Source organism: Myotis yumanensis, unplaced genomic scaffold (assembly GCF_028538775.1).
Source record: "Myotis yumanensis isolate MYYU_CA2020_CCGP unplaced genomic scaffold, mMyoYum1.0.hap1 SCAF_23, whole genome shotgun sequence".
NCBI lineage: Eukaryota > Metazoa > Chordata > Mammalia > Chiroptera > Vespertilionidae > Myotis > Myotis yumanensis.
The window spans coordinates 14,698,847-14,722,677 of NW_027223774.1; the positions used below are offsets into that span (position 1 = coordinate 14,698,847).

The following is a 23,831-nucleotide window of genomic DNA, read 5'->3' on the forward strand; positions in this document are numbered from 1 at the left end:
CAACTTTGCAGAGTGCCCTCTTGCACTCTGGGACCCCTCTGGGGATGTCAGACTGCCGGTTTTGGCCCCATCCCCACAGGCCAGGCCAAGGGACCCCACCTGCCAGAGGGACTATGCTCACTCTGCAGATGCCCTTTGAGCCCCAGTGCTGTCCCAGGGGTGGCCAGCTGGGGAGGGACTGCGGCAGGTTGGCTCCAGGGTGTGTCCCCTCATAGGGATCAAGCCTATAAATGGGAGGCAGACTATGACCTCTTGGTTCATAGGTCAATGTTCAACCATTGGCTGCCTCCTGCATGCCCCTTACTGGGGATTGAACCTGCAACCTGAGCATGTGCCCTTGACTGGAATTGAACCTGGGACCCTTCAGTCTGCAGGTGGATGCTCTATCCACTGAGCCAAACCAGCTAGGGCTCAATGTCCTATAGTTTTCCAAGTATAGGACTTTTACCTCTGTTAAGTTTATTCATAGGTATCACTTTTTGTTGTTCTTGAAATGGTAAATGGGATTGTTTTTTAGTTTCTCTTTCTGAGAGTTCATTATTGCTGTATAAAATTGCCATCAAGCCCTAGCCAATTTGGCTCAGTGGATAGAGCGTTGGCCTGCAGACTAAAGGGTCCTAGGCTCAATTCTGGCCAAGGGCACATGCCTGGATTTCGGGCTTGATCCCCCGAGCCGCAAGGAGGGGGCGTGCAGGAGGCACCAATCAATGATTCTCTCTCATTATTGATGTTTCTATCTCTCTATCTCTCTCTCTTCTCTCTGAAATCAATGAAAAAAACATATTTAAAAAAAAGAAAAAAGAATATGGTTCCCTAAATGTTAAAAAATAAAAATAAATAAGAATTAAAATGCCATCAATTTCTGGCTGTTACCTTGTTGAATTCATTTAAGTCTAATGGTTTCCTGGTGGAGTCTTTAGGGTTTGCTATGTACAAGATCATGTCGTCTGTGAATAATAAGAATTTTATTTTCTCCCTTCCAACTTGGATGCCTTCTATTTCTTCTTCTTGTCTGATCTCCATGGCTAGGACTTTCAGTACTATATTAAATAAGAGTGGTGAATGTGGACATCCTTGTCTTATTCTTGTTCTTAAGGGAAACACTTTTAGTTTTGCCCATTGAGTATTATATTGGCTATAGATTTGCTATATATGGCCTTTATTATGTTGAGGTATAATTCTTTTATTCCCACTTTGCTGATTATTAATCAAAAAAGGATTCTAGATTTTGTTGAATGCTTTTTCTTAATCTATTGATATGATCATGTGATTTTTATCTTTGATTTTGTTTATGTGATGTATCACATTTATTGATTTGTGAATATTGTACCAGTTCTGCATCTCTAGAATAAAACCCACTTGATGTATGATTTTTAAAAATATATTGTTGTATCCGATTTGCTAATATTTTGTTGAGGATTTTAGCATCTGTGTTCATCAGGGATATTGGCCTGTAATTTTCTTTCTTTCTTTGTTTTTATCTGATTTTGGAATTAGGATATTCCTGGCTTTGTAAAAAGAGCTTAGAAGTGCTCCTCCCTTTTGAATTTTTTGGAATAGTTTAGATAGGTGTTAGTTCTTCTTTGAATGTTTGGTAAAATTCTCCTATAAATCCATTGGTCCAGGACTTTGGTTTGCTGGGAATTTTTAAATTACTGTTTCAATTGTATCAGTTGTTATTGGCCTATTCAGGTTTTTTTATTCTTCCTGATTGAGTTTTGGAAGATTGTCCATTTCACCCAGGTTTTCCAGTTTGTTGGCATATAGTTCAAAGTATTTGCTTATAATCCTTTGTATTTCTGTGGTGTCCATTGTTATATTGCCTCTTTCATTTCTGATTTTATATATTTGGGTCCTTTCTGTTTCTTGATGAATCTGGATAAGGGTTTATCAATTTTATTTATCTTTTCAAAGAACCAGCTTTTGGATTCATTGATCTTTTATAGTATTGGTGTGGTTTTTTTAGTCTCTGTTCTTTATTTCTGCTCTGTTCTTTATTATTTCCTTCCTTCTACTTCTCTGTTATTTTCTTGCTGTTTTCTTTCCAATTAGTTCAGTTGTACGGTTAGTTTATTAGTGATCTTTCTTGTTTTTTGAGGTAGGCCTGTAATGCTCTCGACTTCCCTTTCAGGACTGCTTTCACTGTGTTCCATAGGTTTTAGTTGGTTGTATGTTAATTTTCATTTGTGTCTAGGAAGTTTTTAACTTTTTGCTTCATCTCATTGGTAATCCACTCACTGTTTAATAACATGCTACTTTGCCTCCACGTATTTGAGTGTTTTGTAGCTTTTTAAAAATTGTAATTTGATTTCTAACTTCATGCCATTGTGATAGAAGATGCTTGGTATGATATCAATCTTCTGGAATTTGTATAGACTTGTTTTGTGTTTGAACATGTGGTATATCTTTGAGAATGTTCCATGTATGCTTGAGAAGAATGTATATTCTGCTCTTTGGGGTGAAATGTTCTATAAATATTAGTTAGCTCCATCTGATCTAGTGTGTCATTTAAGGCCTCTGTTTCCTTGTTGATTTTTTTGTCTGAAGGATCTATCCAGTGAAGTAAGTGGGGCCTTAAAGTTTTCTACTATGACTGTATTGTTGTCAATCTCTCCCTTAAAGCCCATCAAGAGGTTTTTTCTTTTAAAAAATATATATGGGTCTTCCTGTATTGGGTGCATATATGTTTACAAGGGTTATATTTACTTGTTGATCATTCCCTTTAGTATTATGTAGTGGCCTTCTTTGTCTCTTGTTAGGGCCTTTGTTTTGAAGTCTATTTTGTCTGATATGAGTATTGCTACCCCAGCTTTTTTTTCCCATTTGCGTGGAATATTTTTTTCTATCCTTTCACTTTCAATTAATGTGTATCTTTTGTTCTGAGGTGGGTCTCTTGAATACCGCATATTTTCTTACCCATTCAGTCACATTATGTCTTTTGATTGAACATTTAATCCATTTACATTTAAGATTATTATTGATAGGTATTTATTTATTGCCATTCTAATTTTCTCTAGGCCTATGATACTCTTTGAAGACTCTGATTTCTACCTGGACAAAGGAAGGGGTAGATGTGAAGAGAAGAAGGGTGGATTGTGCTGGACACTCTGTTTCCTTTTTCAGACTCACTCTCTCCCCTTTTTTCCCCTATTCTGCACTGTTGGGGGCAGATCTATGGGGACTGTGTCAGTGGGATCTCCAGCTTTACAGCTGGGTGCAGTCAATGGGGAGCCCTGATAGGAGGCCAGAGGGCGGACACTGAGTGAGGCTGGGCTTCCAATTCCCCAGCTCCTTCCCTGTAATGTTGCTGTTGGCTGGAAGGATTACTTGGTTTGAGATCTGAGCTCTTGCCAGGCAAACCTCTCTAAACATCCTACCCCCTCTCTCAGGATTCTAGTAATGGTAATAACTTCTCCTCAGTCTTCCTAGAATGGTAGCAGACCCTGTGATGCCAGCCTCAGGAAACTGTGCACGATCTCTTGTTTCTCTACTTCACACAAAACCGGATGTCAAGTGATTTGAGTGGGATGAAGCCCCTGTTTGTGTAGGGAACCAGACTCCTAAGTAGGTGCTTCATTAGTCGAAGTGCACATTTACCTCCCAGGTCACAGAGATGCCCAAATACCCTGAAGGCTTTACTACTACCAAGCTGGAACAGAAATGTTCACCAGACCAGAAAAGGACAGGCCTGGGGTGGTGAATCACTCACAGGGTTACTCTCCTCCCCCATGACAGATGGCTGGGTGTGCTGCCCTCCCCTCCCATAGAGAAACCCCAGCACTGGGAAAAAAGATGATTTCTTTATTTATTAGATACATGTGGCTGTAAGAACAATGCAGCTGCTCCCAGGCTCTTCCATATCTTGTTATCAGATCACAAAGTGTGTGTGTGTGGATGAGAATTCACAGAGAAGTTGAGAAAACAATTAAGTGTTTGGTTATGAGGTCAGAGGGCGGGCTGTATTTAGGGAGTCAGCAGGGGAGAAAAATCATGGGTAAATGGAGTCAGTGGGAGGTTATCCCACACCAAAGGGCTAGGGATATCCCCAGCCCCACCACCCAAGCCAGGCAGCGAACAGGAACAGCCCCACTTTGGTGAACCTTATCTTCCGCATCTTCATTCTCAGGACCCTCAGTTGCGATGAACTGCCCAATATTTTTGGTGTGGTTCAATAAGGAGCTGGAAGGTTGGGCCATGCAGCCCTGAATGTTAAATATAGCGGACGGCCCATCTAGAGAGTGAAGATTGACTCAGAGGGGTCTCAAAGTAATACACACTTAAATTCCTATGATCCAGAATCTCAGATCCTACCACTCGCCCCTCAGACCAGGAGATCAGGCTCTTAGGCCTCGCCACCCTCAGATCTAGAAATCTGAATCTCCAGCTCTTTCCATACACAAGCCCATGAGCCAGGGCCTCAAGCATCTTCCCACTGCAGCACCAGTGAATCCAAACCCCTAACCCTTTAATCCTGGGACCTGGCCTTCAGCACTTACCTCCTTTGAGATTGAGATAGCCGTTATAACAATGAGTGGTACTAAGAGGGCACTTGACGTTTACAGTGTTTGAACAGGATCCACCGAATTGCACACAGGCAGGACATTGCAGGCCTCCTGGGGCAGGGACAGGGGCGGCTGGGGAGCAAAGGGAAGGTTAGGGTGCACAGCCCTGCTCCCAGCTGCAGTCACCCTCATAGAGCCCAGAGTCTCTGTATCTCTGGGGCCCCATCTCTCCATGTCCTCCCCTATTCCCCTGGGCTCCCATACCTGGATGAGGGAGGGAGTTCAGCAGGACACTGCTACTTGTGGCCCTGTTGCACCCATTGGAGGAACAGAAATGGGCATAGGAGGCGACGAGCACTCCAGGGGGCTCTGGGTGGATGGAGATAGTCGTGGAATTCTGTGTCTCAGTCTTGCTGCAGCCTTTGATCCCCGCTATGAGTGATGTAGGTCCTGCAGGGGAAGGGAGTGAGGGAGTGACAGCTGGGCTGGGGAAGGGACATTCCCAAGGGAGACAGGAGCTAGCATTTTCTGGATGCTTAGCAGACAGAGGGTGAAAGTAAGATGCCTGAGTCCAAGATCAGAGGTCGTTGCAGGTGAGGTGAAGAGGGAGCCTGAGCCTGAGTCATTCCATGAGCTCCGTCACTTCTCAGTTCTTGCTCAAATGTCACCCTCTCAGTGGAGCCTCCCATTTTTCAAATTGCAGCTGACATCTCACTCTCTCTTATCTCCTGTCCCTGCTGGATTTTCTGCTTCCTCACTCATGCAAAAAGAGGCAGGAAGACACCCAATGGCATCTATAGAGGCTGGCACACAACAGGTGCTCAATAAGGTTCAGACAAAGTCACTGATGTCACTGTACACCAGCTCTGTTCTCAGATTTTGCAAGGGCCCTCGAATATATCCTCATGACTACCCAGCACAATAAGTACTATTACTGCCAGCATCTAGCCCCATTTTTCAGAAGGGGAAACCAAGGTCAGAAAGAGAAAGACTGAGGTGTAGAACTCCAGACATGGTGGGAATCGGGGAGCAAGTTCAGGGGACAGAATCCAGGGCAAGAGACCAAGGACGCCATGCAGCCATCCCTCCCTGTTGCATAGTCCACGCACCTACATCTATGAGCAGCAGTGTCTCCTGACACATCTCCTTTAAATCACATGTCATGGTCGAAAATGTGTTCCATGGCTGGGGGTTCTGAGCTAGGTTTTCTTTGATCTGAAGCATGACCCCCTTTTGACAGGTCAGAGGAGCTGTGGAGAAGAAATCAGGGTCTGTGTAAGCCCGGGAACAAGCCATGTCTGTCCCTCCTGGTCTCGTGCTTGGGAAGGTGATTACATTCTTGAGTCACACTCCAGGTAGCCTGGACACAGTCCCTTTATCTCAGGCTTACAAGGGATCTTTGAAGTCTGAGACCCTCCCCTATTCTTCATACCACCACTTCTGCTCCAACATCTGCAGGGACTTTTCTCAACACCCCTTTAAGGCTGCTCCTTGCTTGGGGTGTGAGAAAGACGGATGGGTCGGCGTCCTCTGGCATCTCCATTAGACACTTTGGAATCCTGCACAAACTCACTTCATGTGCTGAGTCAGCCCTTGTGTTGCCTCAGGCTAGAAACCTTGGTATCAGTGACATCCAGGCCTTGTCTTCATGGCTCCAAGTTTAGGTTAATGAGGAGTGTAGACTGACACCTTATATTCTTTTAACTGAGAAACCCCATGTTCCAAACAGAATTATTGCAGTGCCTAGTGTGTACTGAGCAATTACTATGTGCCCGGCTGTTGTGATTGCTTTCTATGGATTAGCTCGTTTAAGTTTCCCAAGAAGCTCCCTCATTTGGGTTACCTCATTTTCTCACAATGACCCCCAAAGTAGGTGGTGCTATCCTCCTCCCCATTTTCAAGACGGAAAACAGAAGCAGAATTGTGAAGCAGCTTTCCTAGTGCCCACTGCCAGCAATTAGCAGAGCTGGGCTCCTTGAGTTGAGTGACGGGGAAGACAGTGATTAATGACTATCCTTAGCTACTGTGGCCTCTGGGGCCCTCAGGAGGAGTCCACTCTGAAAACCAGGAGACTTCACTTAAGGCCATCACATCACCAGCATGGATGTGTCCCATGATGTATAAACTCCTGGGCTGACGATATAGCATCCACCTACATGGTAACCTTCAAAACAGCCCCAGAAGCAGGACCGCTCACTTCTCCACTTCACAGACCACAGTATCATGGCTCCTACTGCCCTCCTCCCAGCCTGTCCCCACTCTCTCTGCCACCACCTTTCGTGTCTTGGTCAATAGTAGCTCCTGTTTTGTAATTGCTCAAATGGAGAACATTGCTGTCATTTTTAACAATTCTCTATGTCTTACACCCCATGTTGCACCCATTAGGATATCCTGTTGCCTTAAGCTGCACAATACTGCCAGACCCTGACCACTTTTCATCACCTCTGCTGCTTCCACTAGAGTCCAAGACCCCATTGCCTCTAATCTAATTCCTTCTGAGTCTCTCTAGAGGTCCCCTCCCCCACTCCCAACTTCCCCTTACTGTAGTTTTCACCCAACAGTTAGAAGGATCCTCATAAAAGGTAAGTTAATTCATGTCACTCCTCTGATCAGAAGATTTAGTAGGTTCCCACCCCACTCAGAAAAAAATTTAAGTCCTTAAAATGGCCCCAAAGGCCCTGCCTCTCCAACCACATGTCCTGCTGTGATCTCTTTTGAATACACTACTTAGAGTCTCATGGGGATCTGGGCTCTTCCTTGAACAAGTGGCAGGTACCCACACACCCCAGGGCCTTTTCATATACTCCTTTGCTCCTGACTGTCTGTAATCACCCCTTTCTCCTTGAATTTGGTGAAAGGGGCTCAAAGAGGTAGTGATCCTCCAAAGCTGGTTCAGTGGAAGAACAAGACAGGAGCCTACATCTCTTGGATTCAGACACTAACTAGACTCTTAACTGTTGTGCTCTCCCTGACTGTGTGGATTCATAGCCTTCACTGGGACCACTGCTCAGCTCCTTGTTGGGGCAGTCAAGGCCATTCATATTCCAGCCCTATGGTTCTACTTCAGTGGGTTCCTGCCATGGCCTGTTTAGGCAATCTGTCCCCTTGTACCCAGGTGTCTTTCAGCCCCCGGTCTTCACAAGAGCTGCCTGTAACCCTTCACTGACCTTCTGTCTCCATGACATCTCATTGTACCCCAGATTCTGACACCTGATCTTGCCATTGCTCGATAAATACTTATTAAACTGCTAAACTGAACTGAACTAGGGAAAGCAAATGCAATCCTCAAGATCTGACTCCAATGTTGAAAGCTAACAGAATGACCCCCTTTTGACAGTTGAGAGGAGCTGGGGAGAAGAAGTCAGGGTCTGTGTAAGCCTGGGAACAAGCCAAGTCTATGTACTAGGAGAATTAATTTGTGGTGAAGTAGCTGTGTTCCATGTGGCTTTTGTGTGGTTTGTGTAGTGTGTGTGTATGGTATATGGGTGTAAGTGTATGTGTGTAGGTATCCTATCTAATAAAATAGAAACATGGTAATTAGCCATACCTCCGCTATCCTTCCCATTGGCTAATCAGGGAGATATGCAAATTAACTGCTAACCAAGATGGCGGCCGGCAGCCAGGCAGCTGACGCGAACAGGGAGGCTTGCTTGCTTCAGTGATGGAGGAAGCCAAGCTTCCCTGCCTGCCTTGCCAGCCTCTGAGCTGCAACTCTAAGAAATATTGTAACAAATATAGAAGCTAAACCAAACCCCAGAAACCTGCTTTAGTCAGCTGGGCTTCAGCCAGCAGGACTGCAACATTGTTTCAAATACAGAAGGAAAACAAAGGCCAGAAACCTGCTTTAAGCAGCCGAGGCCTCAGAGGTGGAGCCGAGCCTCAGAGCTAAAGCTGGCCCAGAATAAAAAAAAAAAAAAAAGGAGCGGTTGGGAGCTTCATTCACCCGCCAGCCTGAAAACAGCCCTCAGACCCTCACCCAGACTGGCCAGGCACCCCAGTGGGGACCCCCACCCTGATCCAGGACACCCTTCAGGGCAAACCAGCCGGCCCCCACCCGTGCACCAGGCCTCTATTCTATATAGTAAAAGGGTAATATGCCTCCCAGCACCGGGATCAGCGTGACAGGGGGCAGCGCCCAAACCCCCTGATGGCCCTGCGGCTCTGTGTGTGACAGGGGGTGGGGCCACAACCTCCTTATCTGCCCTGCTCTGTTCATGACAGGGGAAGGTGCCCCAACTCCCTGATCAGCCCTGCTCTGTGCCTGATAGGGGGGAGCTCCCCAAGCCCTTGATCGCCCTGAGGCTCTGTGTGTGACAGGGTGCAGTGCCCCAACCCCCTGATCGGCCCTGCTCTGTGGGTGATAGAGGGCGGCGCCCCAACCTCCTGATCTGCCCTGCTCTGTGTGTGATGGGGTAGAGCCATAACCTCCCCATCGGCCCTGCCCTGAGTGTGACAGTGGCAGCACCCCAACTCCCTGATCGGCCCTGCTCTGTGTGTGACAGGGGGCGGTGCCCCAACTCCCCTATCGGCCCTACTCTGTGGGTGACAGGAGGGAGCTCCTCAACCCCCTGATTGGCCCTGCTCTGTGTGTGACAGGGTACGGAGCCCCAACCCCCCTGATGGGCCCTGCTCTGTGCATGACAGGGGGCAGTGCCCCAACCCCCTGATCCGCCCTGCTCTGTGTGTGACAGGGGGTGGTGCCCCAACTCCCTGATCAGCCCTGCTCTGTGCGTGACGGGGTGGTGCCGCAACCTCCCCATCAACCCTGCCTTGAGTGTGACAGGGGGCGGTGCCCCAACCCCTCCAATTGGCTCTACCCTGAGTGTGACTGAGGGTGGCATTGCAACCTCCTGATCCACCCTGCTCTGTGCATGACAGGGGGCGGCACCCCAACTCCCCAATTGGCCCTGCTCTGAGTCCGACCAGGGGCTGCACCTAGGGATTGGGCCTGCCCTCTGCCACCCGGGAGCAGGCCTAAGCCAGAAGGTCATTATCTCCCGAGGGGTCCCAGTCTGCGAGAGGGCACAGGCCAGGCTGAAGGACCCCCCTCCCCCCAAGTGCACAAATTTTTGTGCACCGGGCCTCTAGTATTATATGATATGATATGTTTGTATGGTGTGTATAGTATGGGTGGTATGTGATGTGAGGTATGAATGTATAATGTATGTATTTTGTGTTTATTGTGAAGGCGTAGCATGGTATGAGTTCTGTGTATCTGTGTTTTCCTCATCTGTGATATATGGAATGTTCTGGGTGGTGTATGGTATGTGGTGTATGAGTTTATTGGTGTGTGTCAGGTGTAAGGAGACATGTGGTGTGTGGTGTGCATTTGGCACAGTAAGTGTGGTTATGTCTGTTGTGTGGATTGTGTACTGCGTGTCTGTATGGTCTGGGTTACACAAGATTTGTTTCAGGAATGCCTTCTGGAAAATGAATGTTACTTTGTCCCAGAGATGAGAGCCAAACAGTTTAAACAGAACTAATCAAAAGGAGAGACTCAGAGTGTTCTTCCCTGTTGAACTCCCTTCCATGGCTCCTGTGCCTCAGGAGAAAGACTAACCCTTCAGTCTGGCTTTGTGGCTACTTGACCCACCACCAGGCCCCCCACCCTCCCTCTTTACTCCCCCACAATATCCATTCCAAAGACACACCAGGTCATTTCCTGCCTCCTTGGCCTTGCACCACTGTTCCTTCTGCTTGGAATAGCAGAGGTGACCCACTTCTACCTTGTCTACCTGAAAAACTGGCAATCACCTCCAGTTCCAGCCACACCCCATCCTCTTGATGTGACCTTCTCAGGTAGAGCCAAGGAGCCCTTATAGAAAATAGCAGGTTTATTCCCACCACAGGGCCTTTGCACATGCTGTTTCCTCTGCCTATTAATGTCCTTTTCCTCTTCTACTAATAGACTTCAGCTAGTCTTTAAGGTCACCTCCTCTGTGAAGCCCTTCTTGACACCCACCAGCAGGACATTGGTATCTTCCTCCTCAAAGCTCCCCTGTGACCATCTGCATCAGTAATGTCTCTCATCCTTGTCCTTGAGGCCCTTTAGGGCAGGGTTAAGGTCTCAGCCCTCTGCAGTCTCCACCAGAGACCTTGGAGTCCTGTACAAGCTCACTTCCCATCCTGAGCCAGCCCTTGTGTTGCCTCAGGCTAGAATCCTTGGTGTCAGTGACATCCAGGCCCTGTCCTCAAGGTTCCCAGTCTATTCAGAGAGATCCAAGCACACAGAGGATGTTGCTGCATTCACTGAACTTTCACCTTGAGGCTTTAAGGACTGGGTGTCATGGGTGGATGAGGAAACTGAGTCTCAGACAGGGAAGACCCTCTTCCCACTCTCCTTCCTGCCATTGGTGTTTCTCATTGAGATACTCCAGGCCAGACTCAGTCTACCGGGTGTACTGGTAAGGGCTGAGTTTGTGTGGGTGAATGGGGACCCTCCCAGTGAACCTGCTTGGCTCTTGCAAGAGGGGAGGGAACTAGGTCTGCCCAAGGTCAAGAGTGTGGGGAAATAGAACTGAAGGCAACGAATCACTGCCAGCATGAGAAACATGCACTGTGCATTCGCTTCCACACACAATGAATAAAGTGAAAGGCAACACAGCCAGCCCAGCCACCCTGTCCTATATCTGTCCCCTGGCCCTCTCTCTCTCCTTCAGTTGGACACCACTTACTGGCATGTTTACCTCAGAGCACCTACCAGGAAAATCCCTCACCTTATGCATGACTGAATGAGTAATAAACTTCTAAATTATTTGTGGGTGTTGGTGTTTGTGCGATGTGTTTGCATGTCTGACATTCACAGGGTCACCATACCTGAAGTCTGCAAGGTGGGTACAGCTTCACGTTCAGGATATGGGACTTACCGTCAGAAGCACACCTTTCACTCACAGACAAGGCCCCAATTTCTCGAGTCTCGTTCAGCAGGTTGCAGGCTGCTTGGGACATGCATGCCTGGACTTTCAGATCGCCGAGGATGCCAACTGTGGAAAGAGGCCAGGCAGAGTGGGAGAGAGTGAGATGCCACCAATAGGACCTTCCAACCCTGAGGAGCCAGGCCCACCCACCTCTGAGCCCCAGCCCTCAGCTTCCCTTAGACAGGCAGGGACCCCGATGTTCCAGCTTACTTCCTCTGAGATCCAGGGTCCCATTGTAGCAGTGCGTGTGCCCAGTGGGGCAGATCTGCTCTGTTGCAGACTTACAGCCATCCTCAGTAAAGCAGACTGGGCACCGCACCAACCCTGGAACTGGGAGGGGAGAGGGAAGAAGAAAGGATTGAGTGGGCTCTGCATTTTATCCAGTACCTTCTAATCTCTTCTATTTTATGGAGCCACAATCAACCTCCTCAGTCTCATGTAGACCTGGGGAGCCAGAAATTTGAATGGAGTTGTTGGTGAGAGAACAAGGCAGGAGGCATGAGACCTGGGAGAGGCAGCAGTAACTGAGACAGGAGACGGAGGCTTGGAGGAACCAATGTAGCTCTCACCCACAACTTCCACTGCACAGTCCAAGCAAACAACATGCTCCAAAGAGTAGAGCATCACAAAGTACCCTTCCCTCCAAAACAGTTTATGATACAGACTAGAGGCCCAGTGCACAAAAATTTGTGCATTTGCGGGGGGGTCCCTCAGCCCATCCTGTGCCCTCTTGCAGTCTGGGACCCCTCAGGATATAATGACCTGCTGGCTTAGGCCTGCTCCCGGGTGGCAGAGGGCAGGCTCAATCCATAGGTGCAGCCCCTGGTAGGGCTCAGAGCAGGGCTGATTGCGGAGTTGGGGCACTGCCCCCTGTCATGCACAGAGCAGGGTGGATCAGGAGGTTGCAATGCCACCCCTAGTCACATTCAGGGTACAGCCGATTTGGGGGTTGGGGTACCGCCCCCTGTCACACTCAAGGCAGGATCGATAGGGAAGTTGTGGCGCCACCCCCTGTCACGCACAGAGCAGGGCCGATCAGGGGGTTGGGGCATTGCCCCCTGTCATGCACAGAGCAGGGCCCATCAGGGGGGTTGGGGATCCGTACCCTGTCATGCACAGAGCAGGGCCGACCAGGGGGTTGGGGTGCCACCACTGTCACACTCAGGGCAGGGCTGATGGGGAGGTTATGGCTCTACTCCGTCACACACAGAGCAGGGCCCATGGGGGGGGGGGGTTGGGGCACCGCTCTCTATCACCCACAGAGCAGGGCCAATCAGGGGGTTGGGGAGCTCCCCCCTGTCACCCACAGAGCAGGGCCGATCAGGGGGTTGGGGAGCTCCCCCCTATTAGGCCCAGAGCAGGGCTGATCAGGGGGTTGGGGCGCCTTCCCCTGTCACGAACAGAGCAGGGTGGATAGGGAGGTTGTGGCCCCATCCCCTGTCACACACAGAGCCGCAGGGCCATCAGAGGGTTTGGTCTTTGCCCCCGTCATGCTGATCCTGGTGCTGGGAGGCCTCGCGGCTCCACTGATCCCGGTGCTGGGAGGCATATTACCCTTTTACTATATAGAATAGAGGCCTGGTGCACGGGTGGGGGCCGGCTGGTTTGCCCTGAAGGGTGTCCTGGATCAGGGTGGGGGTCCCCACTGGGGTGCCTGGCCAGTCTGGCTGAGGGGCTGAGGGCCGTTTTCAGGCTGGCAGGTGACTGAAACTCCCAACCGCTTCTTATTTTATTTTATTTTTTTTTATTCTGGACCAGCTTTACCTCGGCTGCTGAAAGCAGGTTTCTGGCCTTTGTTTTCCTTCTGTATTTGATACAATGTTGCAGTCCAGCTGGCTGGTGTTTGGTTTAGCTTCTATATTTGCAACATAGTTGCTTAGAGTTGCAGCTGAGAGGCCAGCAAGTCAGGCGGGGAATGTTGAAGTCCGCAGTCACTGGAGCAAGCAAGCCTCCCTGTTCACTTCAGTGCATGGCTGCCGGCCACCATCTTGGCTGGCAGTTAATTTGCATATCTCCCTGATTAGCCAATGGGAAGGGTAGCAGATGTATGGTTAATTACCATGTTTCTCTTTTATTAGATAGGACAGGGACAGTGGAATGTTATAGGCCAATTTCATGTTAAGAGGATATACCCAAACCCTAAGTGAAACATGAGTGAGCCAAGCTCAACAGTATGGAGAAAGGAGCTTGGCCCAGGACTGTTAGAAGAAGCTGTGCCAGGGGAGTGAGTCCAAGGGAGTGTGGACAGGCTGGTGGGAGGGAGGGGTTCTAAATGAACAGCCCTTCTGTGCTTCCCTCCTCCCCTCTCTCCTGTCCTCTCCTCCTCCTCCTCTCCCTTCTTGTTCTCACCTGCAGAGGTGGGAAGGGTCCAGACAGGGAGGGTGGAAGAGAGGTCATTGCAGAGGTTCTTGTGGCGGCACACACGGGTGTAGGAGACGACAGAGAGGTCAGGGCCTTTCCTTGCTGGGTGACATGGACCTCATGATCCTCCTTCTGGGTACAGTCCTTGCTGAGAGCTAGGAACACTTCGGGTCCTAGAAGAAGAAAGAGACAGGCCAGGTGAGGAGCAGGACTCTGGTGTGCTCGAGGGAGAGTCTTCATCGTGGCTGGGGGAGAGGCTGGAGAGGAGGCAGCTGGGCCCTTGAGGGCTTCCTCCTGCTGGGGAGGGGACAGCTCCTGGCATGAGGGGAGCTGAGTCTTTGGAGACTGTTGGTCAGGAGGAGGGATATCCCTGTGCAAGTTAAGGTGGGGTCAGGCTTGGGGCCTTTGGGGCCTTTCTCACCATTCTCAATGAGCATCAGCGAATCTTGGCAACCCCAGCCATCCATGCAGAATTCCTTGCCTGTTTTCCACTCCAAGGACAGTTCTATTGTTTTCCTCCAAATCGTCAGTGTTCCTGACTGACAGGTCAGGGCCTGCACTCCTGAGGTGGGAACAGCAAATCCATCTTAGCCCATCCTCCCAGGAAATCCCCTCCCAATTTGGGGTTTTTACTCAGGGGCAGCATGAGGGTGAGGCCTAGGAGGGCTGGGCAGCAGGATGAAGCTCATGGTCGGGGCAGCTAGAATTCTCTTGCTCCTGCTCTTCCCCCAGGAAACGGAGCCCTTTTATGTCTCTCTTCACCCAGGGCAGCCAGGAAAGGGTGGGGAGTGGAGGTCCTTGCTAAGGAAGGGCTGGGCTCACACTCTGAGTCTCTCCAACTTTAAAGGCCCAGAAACCCAAGTCCTTCTTCCTCCATCTGACCCAGGAGTCAAGGCCCCTCTCCTCTCTCTGATCCAGATTCCAGGTACCCAGACCCCTCTACAGTTAAAACTGAGGCATCTTGACCCCAACTTCAGCTGGTTTGGATACCCATCCCCACATTGTTTCAGGGTAGTTTGTCAAGGTAGTTTCCTCATTTGTCCTGGCAACCTGGCCCCTTCTGGCCCCAGGTGGGGAAATGGCTCAACTGCCTGTGAGGATATTGTGTGATGGGTCTTCTCTGGGCTCTACGGTTTTTCTACCCTAACCTCTACCCCACCACAGATTCCTATTCTCTTTTTTTCTTGTGGTGTGTGGTGTGCATGTGGTATGATGAGTGAGGTTATGGCTTTTGTTTGTATTGTGTGCTGTGTCTGTGTGGTATGGATTACATTAGATTATTTTCAGGAATGACTTCTGAAAAATGAATGTTACCTAGTCCCAGAGATGAGGGCCAAACAGTTTAAACAGAACTAATCAAAAGGAGAGACTCAGAGTGTTCTTCTCCGTTGAACTCCCTTCCATGGCTCCTGTGCCTCAGGAGAAAGACTAACCCCTCAGTCTGGCTTTGTGGCTACTTGACCCACCACCAGGCCCCCCACCCTCCCTCTTTACTCCCCCACCAATATCCATTTCAAAAACACGCCAGGTCATTTCCTGCCTCCTTGGACTTGCACCACTGTTACTTCTGCTTGGAATAGCAGAGGTCACCCGCATCCACCTTGTCTATCTGAAAAACTGGCAATCACCCCCAGTTCCAACCACACCCCATCCCCTTGATGTGACCTTCTCAGGTAGAGCCAAGGATCCCTTATAGAAAATAGCAGGTTTATTCCCACCACAGGGCCTTTGCACATGCTGTTTCCTCTGCCTATTAACGTCCTTTCCTCTTCTACTAATAGACTGTAACTAATCTTTAAGGTCACCTCCTCTGTGAAGCCCTCTTTGACATCCCACCCACAGGACATTAGTATCTTCCTCCTCAGACCTCCCCCAGACCCATTTCACTGCAGCCCTGTGACCGCTGAATCAGTAATGTCTCCCCTCCTGGTCCTGGAGGCCCTTTAGGGCAGGGTTAAGGTCTCAGCCCTCTGCAGTCTCCACCAGAGACCTTGGAGTCCTGTACAAGCTTACTTCCCATCCTGAGCCAGCCCTTGTGTTGCCTCAGGCTAGAAACCTTGGTGTCAGTGACATCCAGGCCCTGTCATCAAGGCTCCTAGTCTAGTCAGAGAGATCCAAGCACAAAGAGGAATGTTGCTGCATTCACTGAACTTTCACCTTGAGGTTTAAGAACGGGGTGCCGTGGTTGGATGAGGAAACTGAGTCTCAGTCAGGAAAGGCCCTCTTCTCACTCTCCTCCCTGCCATTGGTGCTTCTCATTGTGGTACTCCAGGCCATTCTCAGTCTCATTCTTAGTTGGGTGTGCTGGTAAGGGCTGGGCTTGTGTGGGTGAGCAGGGACCTTCCCAGTGTCCCTACTTGTCTTTTGCTGACCTATTACACATGAAACACCCTGTTTTCTCTCTGACTTTCTTTCATATGCAGCAGGGCTGCTAGGGTGCTCTAGTACCATTGGTGGGGAATGGATGAGGGTGGAGGGAGGTAAGGCAACTTGGGCTAGCCTAGGTCAAGAGTGTGGGGAAATAGAATTGAAGGCAATGCATCACTCAAAGCATTAGAAGCCTGCATTGTGCATTCCCAATGGATAAAGTGCAATGCAAAGCAGCCAACCCACCCACCCTGTCCTATATCTGCCCCCTGGGCCAGTCTTCCCCTTCAGGCTGGTACCTCTTATTCTCATGCTCACCCCATGGTACCTACCAAGACAATCCCTCACTTTGTGCATGCCCAAATGTGTAATAAACTTCTAAATTATTTGTGACTGTTGGTGATGGTTGGATGTGTTTATACATCTGACATTCACAAGGGTCATTGGACCCCAAGGCTGAAGGGTGGCTACAGCCTCACCTTCCAGACAAGGGACTCACCATCAGAATCACACTTTTCACTCACAGACAAGGCCCCGATTTCCCGAGTCTCATTCAGCAGGTTGCAGGATGCTTGGGACATGCCTCCCTGGACTTTCAGATCAGTGCGGATGCCAACTATGGAAAAAGGCCAGGCAAAGTGGGAGAGAGTGAGATGCCACCACTGGGGCTTTCCAACCCTGAGGAGTCAGGCTCACCCTCCTCTTAGCTCCAGCCCTCAGCTACCCTCAGGGCCAGCAGGGACCCCAATGTCGCAACTTACCTCCCCTGAGGTGCAGGGTCCCATTGTAGCAGTGCGTGTGCCCAACGGGGCAGGTCATCTCTGTTGCAGATTCACAGTCTTCCTCAGAAAAGCAGACTGGGCACCGCATGGATCCTGGGACTGGGAGGGGAGAGGGAAGATGGAGGACCAAGTGGGCTCTGCATTTGGATCTGGTGCCTTTTACCCTCTTTGCTTTTGTGGCCCCATCATCAACCTCCTCAGTCTCATGTAGACCTGGGGTGCTGGAAATTGCAGTGGAGTGGTTGCTGAGAGATCAAAGGGGTGCAGTGGGAGACCTGGGAGAGGCAGCAATGACTGAGACAGGAGGCGGGCTCTTGGAGGAACCAGGGCAGTTTTCACCCACAACTTCCACTGCACAGTCCAAGCAAACAACATGCTCCAAAGAGTAGAGAAACACAAAGCACCCACCCTCACAAACAGTTTATGACATAGACAAGGACAGTGGAGTGTTATAAGCCAATTTCACTTTAAGAGGATATACCCAAACCCTAAGTGAAACATGAGTGAGCCAAGCTCAATAGTATAGAGAATGGAGCTTGTCCCAGGTTCAAGCCATCACTGGAGTTTGAGGAGGGGTTGAATCAGAAAAGTAGTCCAGTTTGCTACTCCAGGACTGTTAGAAGAAACTGACGGAGGAGATAGTCTTGGGGATTGTGGACAGGCAGGTGGGAGGGAAGGGTTGTAAATGAACAGCCCTTCTGTGCTCCCCTCCTCCCTTAGCTCCTGTCCTCTCCTGCTCCTCCTCCTCTCCCTCCTTATTCGCACCTGCAGAGGTGGGCAGGGTCCAGACAGGGTCAGTGGAGGTGAGGTCATTGCAGTTCTTGTGGCGACACACACGGGTATAGGAGATGACAGAGAGGCCAGAGCCTTCCCTGTGCTGGGTGACACGGGCCTCATGATCCTCCTTCTGGGTACAGCCCTTGATGAGCGCTAGGAACACTAGGGGTCCTAGATGAAGAGGGAGGCAGACAGGGTGAGGATCAGCACTCTGGGATGCTAGAGGGAGAGTCTTGGTTATGGCTGGGGGAGAGGCTGAAGAGGAGGCAACTGGGCACCTAAGGGCTTGCTTCTGCTGGGGAGGTGACAGTTCCTGGCAGGAGGGTCAGGGGAGAGTCTTTGGAGTCTCCTGGTCAGGAGGAGGGATATCTCTGTGCAGGTGAAGGTGGGGTCAGGCTTGGGACCTATGGGCCTTTCTCACCATTCTCAATGAACATCAGTGAATCTTGGCAACCCCAACCTTCCTTGCAGGTCTCCTTGTCAGCTGTCCATCTCAAGGGAAGTTCTGATGTTTTCCTTACAATCGTCAGTCTTCCCAACTGACAGGACAGGGCCTTTACTCCTGAAGTGGGAACAGCAATCCATTAGGCCCACTAGAGTTTGCAGCAGGACAGGGTACCTGGTCAGGGAAGCTAGAATTCTCTCTCTCCTGCTGTTCCCCCAGGAAATGGAGCCCTTTTATGTCTCTCTTCATCCAAGGCAGCCAGGAAAGCGTGGGGAGTGGAGGGCCTTGCTAAAGAAGGCCTGGGCCCACACTTTGAGTCTCACCAACTCTAAAGGCCCAGAGCCCGAATCCTTTCTCCTCCCTCTGACCCAGGAGTCAAGGCCCCTCTGCTCCCTCTGCCCCAGTTGTTCAGGCTTCCAGACCCTACTACAGTTAAAAACCGAGACATCCTGACTCCAGCCTCCACTGGTCTGGATCCCCACCCCCACACTGTTTCAGGGTAGTTTGTGAAGGTACTTTCCTCATTTCTCCTGGCAACCAGCCCATCTTCTGGCCCAGGTGGGGAAATGGCTCAACTGCCTGTGAGGACATTGTGTGATGGGTCTTGACTGGTCTCTATGTTTTTTCTAGCCTAACCTCTGCCCCTCCACAGATACCTACTTCTCTTTTCTCATGTGGTGTTTGGTGTGCATTGGTATGATAAGTGAGGTTATGTCTGTTGTGTGATTGTGTGCTGTGTCTGTGTGGTATGGATTACTTTAGATTATTTTTCTGGAATGCCTTCTGGAAAATAAATGTTACCTAGTCTCAGAGATGAGGGCCAGATAATTAAACAGAACTAATCAAATGAGAGACTCAGATTGTTCTACCCTGTTGAATACCATTCCATGGCTCCTGTGCCTCAGGAGAAAGACTAACCCTTCAGTCTGGCTTTGTGGCTACTTGACCCAACACCAGGCCCCCCAACCACCCTCTTCACTCCCCCACAATATCCATTCCAAAAACACGCCATGTCATTTCCTGCCTCCTTGGCCTTGCACCACTGTTCCTTCTGCTTTGAATAGCAGAGGTCACCCACATCCACCTTGTTTACCTGAAAAATTGGCAATCACCCCCAGTTCCAGCCACATCCTATCTCTTGATGTGACCTTCTCAGGTTGAGCCAAGGAACCCTTCTATAAAATAGCAGGTTAATTCCCATCACAGGGGCTTTGCACAGGCTGTTTCCTCTTCCTATTAATGACCTTTTCCTCTTCTGCTAATACAGTGGTTGGCAAACTCATTAGTCAACAGAGCCTAATATCAACAGTATAACGATTGAAATTTCTTTTGAGAGCCAAATTTTTTAAACTTAAACTATATAGGTAGGTACATTGTTATTAATATAATTAGGGTATTCCTAAGCTGTCCTTGGCTAAAAATGTCCTCAATCTGATTGAGGTACATTAACTGAGGTTGACCCCTTCCAACTCTCCCATCCACACTCACCTTGTATACTTTTTTCATCTATCTCCTTTCCGAAAACCGACTTCTGCGCATGGGCCAAGATGTTTCAATCGCACTGTACATGTGCGCCCCCATGTAGTATTTTGTGGAAGAGCCACACTCAAGGGGCCAAAGAGCTGCATGTGGTTCACGAGCCCCGGTTTGCTGAAAACTGCCCTAATAGACTGCAGCTAATCTTTAAAGTTACCACCTCTGTGAAGCCCTTCTTGACACCCCCCTGCAGGACATTAGTATCTTCCTCCTCAGACCTCCCTTAGACCCCTCTCACTGCAGCCCTGTGACCATCTGCATCAGTAATGTTTCCCCTCCTCGTCCTGGAGGCCCTTGGGCAGGGTTAGGGTCCGAGTCCTCTGGAGTCACCACCAGAGACAGTGGAATCCTGTACAAGCTCACTTCACATCCTGAGCCAGTCCTTGTGTTGCCTCAGGCTAAAAACCTTGGTGTCAGTGACATCCAGGCCTTGTCCTCAAGGCTCCCAGTCTAGTCAGAGAGTCCAAGCACAAAGAGGAATGTTGCTGCATTCACTGAACTTTCACCTTGACGCTTTAAGGACTGGGTGCTGTGGGTGGATGAGGAAACTGAGTCTCAGACAAGAAAGGCCCTCTTCCCACTCTCCTCCATGCCATTGGTGCTTCTCATTGAGATACTCCAGGCCAGTCTCATTCTCAGTTGGGTGTACTGGTAAGGGCTGGGCTTGTGTGATTGAGTGGGGACCCTCCCAGTGTCTCTGCTTGGCTCTTGCAAGAGGGGAGGGCAGGGATCTAGGGCTACTCAAGGTCAAGAGTGTGGAGAAATCGAACTGAAGGTAATGAATCACTTTCAGTATGAGAAGCATGCACCCTGCATTCGCTTCCATACACAATGGATAAAGTGATCGACAACACAGCCAGTCAAGACACCTGTCCTATATCTGTCCCCTGGGACTGACTTTCCCTTCAGCTGGGCACCTCTTACTGGTATGTTCACCCCATGGCGCCTATCAGGACAATTTCTCACTTTTTGCATGACTGAATGAGTAATAAACTTCTAAATTATTTGTGGGTATTGGTGTTGGTTGGATGTGTTTGCACATCTGACTTTCACAACGGTCATTGTACCCCAATGCTGAAGACTGGGTACAGTCTCATCTTCCAGACAAGGAACTCACCATCAGAATCACACTTTTCACTCACAGACAAGGCCCCGATTTTCCGAGTCTCATTCAGCAGGTTGCAGGCTGCTTGGGACATGCATCCCTGGACTTTCAGATGAGTGAAGATGTCAACTGTGGAAAGAGGCCAGGCAGAGTGGGGGAGAGTGAGATGCCACCACTGGGACTTTCTAACCCTGAGGAGTCAGGCTCACCCTCCTCTTAGCTCCAGCCCTCAGCTACCCTCAGGGCCAGCAGGGACCCCGATGTCCCTGCCCTAGCTTACCTCCCCTGAGGTGCAGGACCCCATTGTAGCAGTGCATGTGCCCAACGGGGCAGGTCATCTCTGTTGCAGATTCACAGTCTTCTTCAGAAAAGCAGACTGGGCACAGCAAGGACCCTGGGACTGGGAGGGGAGAGGGAAGAAGGGAGGATTGAGTGGGCTCTGCATTTGAATCTGGTGCCTTTTACCCTCTTTGCTTTTGTGGCCCCATCATCAACCTCCTCAGTCTCATGTAGACCTGGGGTGCTGAAAATTGCAGTGGAGTGGTTGCTGATAGATCAAGGGGCGGGGGGTCAGGGGGATTGAGACCTGAGAGAGGCAGAGGTGACTGAGGCAGGAGGGGGGCCTTTGGAGGAACCAGGGTAGCTTCCACCCACAACCTCCACTACACAATTCAAGCAGACAAGATGCCCTAAAGATCAGAGAATCACAAAGCACACCCCCGCTCTAAAACAGCTTATGATATAGAAAAGGACAGTGGCGTGCTACAGGCCAATATCACTTTAAGAGGATATACCCAAACTTTAATGAAACATGAGTGATCCAAGCACAACAGTATAGAGAAAGGAGTTTGGCCCCGGTTCAGGTCATCGCCAGAATTTGTGGAGGGGTTGAACTCAGAAAAGCAGCCCAGTTTCCTGCCCCAGGACTGTTTGAAGAAGCTGTGTCAGGCACGGAAGTCCTGGGAAGTGTGCACAGGCCAGATAGGAGGGAGGGGTTCTAAATGAACAACCTTTCTGTGCTCCCCTCCTGCCCTAGCTCCTGTCCTCTCCTCCTCCTCCTCTCCTTCCTTGATCTCACCTGCAGAGGTGGGCAGGGTCCAGACTGGGAGGGTGGTGGAGAGGTCATTGCAGAGGTTCTTGTGGCGGCACACACGGGTGTAGGAGATGACAGAGAGGCCAGGGCCTTTCCTGTGCTGGGTGACACGGGCCTCATGATCCTCCTTCTGGGTACATCCCTTGCTGAGCACTAGGAACACTTCGGGTCCTAGATAAAAAAGGAGACAGGCCAGGTGAGGATCAGGACTCCGGGGTGCTAGAGAGAGAGTCTTGATCGTGGCTGGGGCAGAGGATGGAGAGGAGGCAACTGGGCTGCTGAAGGCTTGCTCCTGCTGGGGAGGGGACAGCTCCTGGCATGAGGGGAGCTGAGTCTTTGGAGACTGTTGGTCAGGAGGAGGGATATCCCTGTGCAGGTGAAGGTGGGGTCAGGCTTGGGGCCTTTGGGGCCTTTCTCACCATTCTCAATGAGCATCAGCGAATCTTGGCAACCCCAGCCATCCATGCAGAATTCCTTGCCTGTTTTCCACTCCAAGGGCAGTTCTGATGTTTTCCTACCAATCATCAGTATTCCTGACTGACAGGTCAGGGCCTGCACTCCTGAGGTGGGAAGAGCAAATCCATCTGAGCCCATCCTCCCAGGAAATCCCCTCTCAAGTTGGGGTTTTCACTCACGGGGCAGCATGAGAGTGAGGCCCAGGAGGGCTGGCAGAATGGAGCTCATGGTCGGGGCAGCTAGAATTCTCTTGCTCCTGTTCTTCCCCCAGGAAACGGAGCCCTTTTATATTTCTCTTCACCTAGGGCAGCCAGGAAAGGGTGGGGAGTGGAGGGCCTTGCTAAAGAAGGCCTGGGCCCACACTCTGAGTATCACCAACTTTAAAGGCTCAGAAACCCGAGTTCTTCCTCCTCCCTCTGAACCAGGACTCAAGGCCCCTCTGTTCTCTCTGACTCAGTTGTGCAGGCTCCCAGTTAAAAACTGAGGCATCCTGACCCCAGCCTCAATTGGTGTGGATCCCATACCCACACTGTTTCAGAGTAGTTTGCGAAGGTAGTTTCCTCATTTGTCCTTGCAACCTGGCCCCTTCTGGCCCCGGGTGGGGAAATGGCTGAACTTCCTGTGAAGACATTGTGTGATGGGTCTTTGCTGGCCTCTATGGTTTTTCTACCCTAACCTCTGCCCCTCCACAGATGCCTATTTCTCTTTTCTTTCTCTTTCCTTCCAATATTGCTTTTTAAAAATACCCTATTTCATGACCTTCCCTCATGCTTTCTCTTTTTTTCTTTTACTTATCTTTCGTCTTCCTCTGTTCTCTCCCCTCCTTCCACAAAGCAGGCTTAGAGTCCCCAGTTCCTGCCACCCAGGAAGGGGCTGAATTATGGCAGGGGGAATGGAATAGCTATGGAAGAACTAGAATATTCTTTGACATAGCAAAGTTTTTCTGCTAGAAACAGATGGGAACAGTCGTGTGCTATAAAACCAGCTTTTTGGAAAAACAGCATCAACAAACCCCATCTCATAATGTTGGCCCATTACTGTGGCGCAAAGGCTCCCACCACGTCTGATTTTGAAGCCATGCACAATTTGAAAACCAGCTTGCCAAATCCCTAAATATTTAATAATTGGCTTTGCATGTGTCTACAAATCAGTTCGAGCCCACTGGGTAGGAGGGAGAGGGAACGGGTATAGGGCATCTGTCAGTGACTGCAGAAGCTGCAAAGTTTGAAAAGAAAGGCTGAGAACAATAGCAGAGGAGAAAGAGAAATGAATGTGTAATTCACAATGGTCTGCTTATTTTTGACATTTTTATACCTTCTATTTTTCTTTTGTTTGCAAGTTTCAAATTTGCCACACAGGCACAGAGGTGTTTCTCTTCTCTCCTACTGTGTCTGCACCACTAACTCTGCATATTGTGGGTGCTCAATAGATGTTTTTGATTGAGTGAATGAATGAATGAATGAATGTAAGGGAGGGAAAGATAGCAACAG

At 49.8% G+C, this 23,831-nt stretch overlaps 1 protein-coding gene across 1 annotated transcript in view; it reads right to left on the minus strand.

The window, feature by feature from the left end:
- LOC138999840 (CD177 antigen-like) overlaps positions 1 to 22,354 on the minus strand; it is a 42,386-nt gene extending 20,032 nt beyond the window's left edge. The window contains 14 exon segments of the mRNA XM_070402056.1: positions 4,091 to 4,231; positions 4,497 to 4,634; positions 4,767 to 4,952; positions 5,612 to 5,752; positions 11,369 to 11,485; positions 11,630 to 11,749; positions 13,769 to 13,882; positions 13,885 to 13,953; positions 14,202 to 14,339; positions 14,414 to 14,446; positions 16,647 to 16,763; positions 16,909 to 17,028; positions 21,871 to 22,056; positions 22,305 to 22,354. Coding sequence (XP_070258157.1) covers positions 4,091 to 4,231; positions 4,497 to 4,634; positions 4,767 to 4,952; positions 5,612 to 5,752; positions 11,369 to 11,485; positions 11,630 to 11,749; positions 13,769 to 13,882; positions 13,885 to 13,953; positions 14,202 to 14,339; positions 14,414 to 14,446; positions 16,647 to 16,763; positions 16,909 to 17,028; positions 21,871 to 22,056; positions 22,305 to 22,350 — 1,666 coding nt within the window. The 5' untranslated portion in view covers positions 22,351 to 22,354.
- Between the last annotated feature and the right edge of the window lie 1,477 nt (positions 22,355 to 23,831).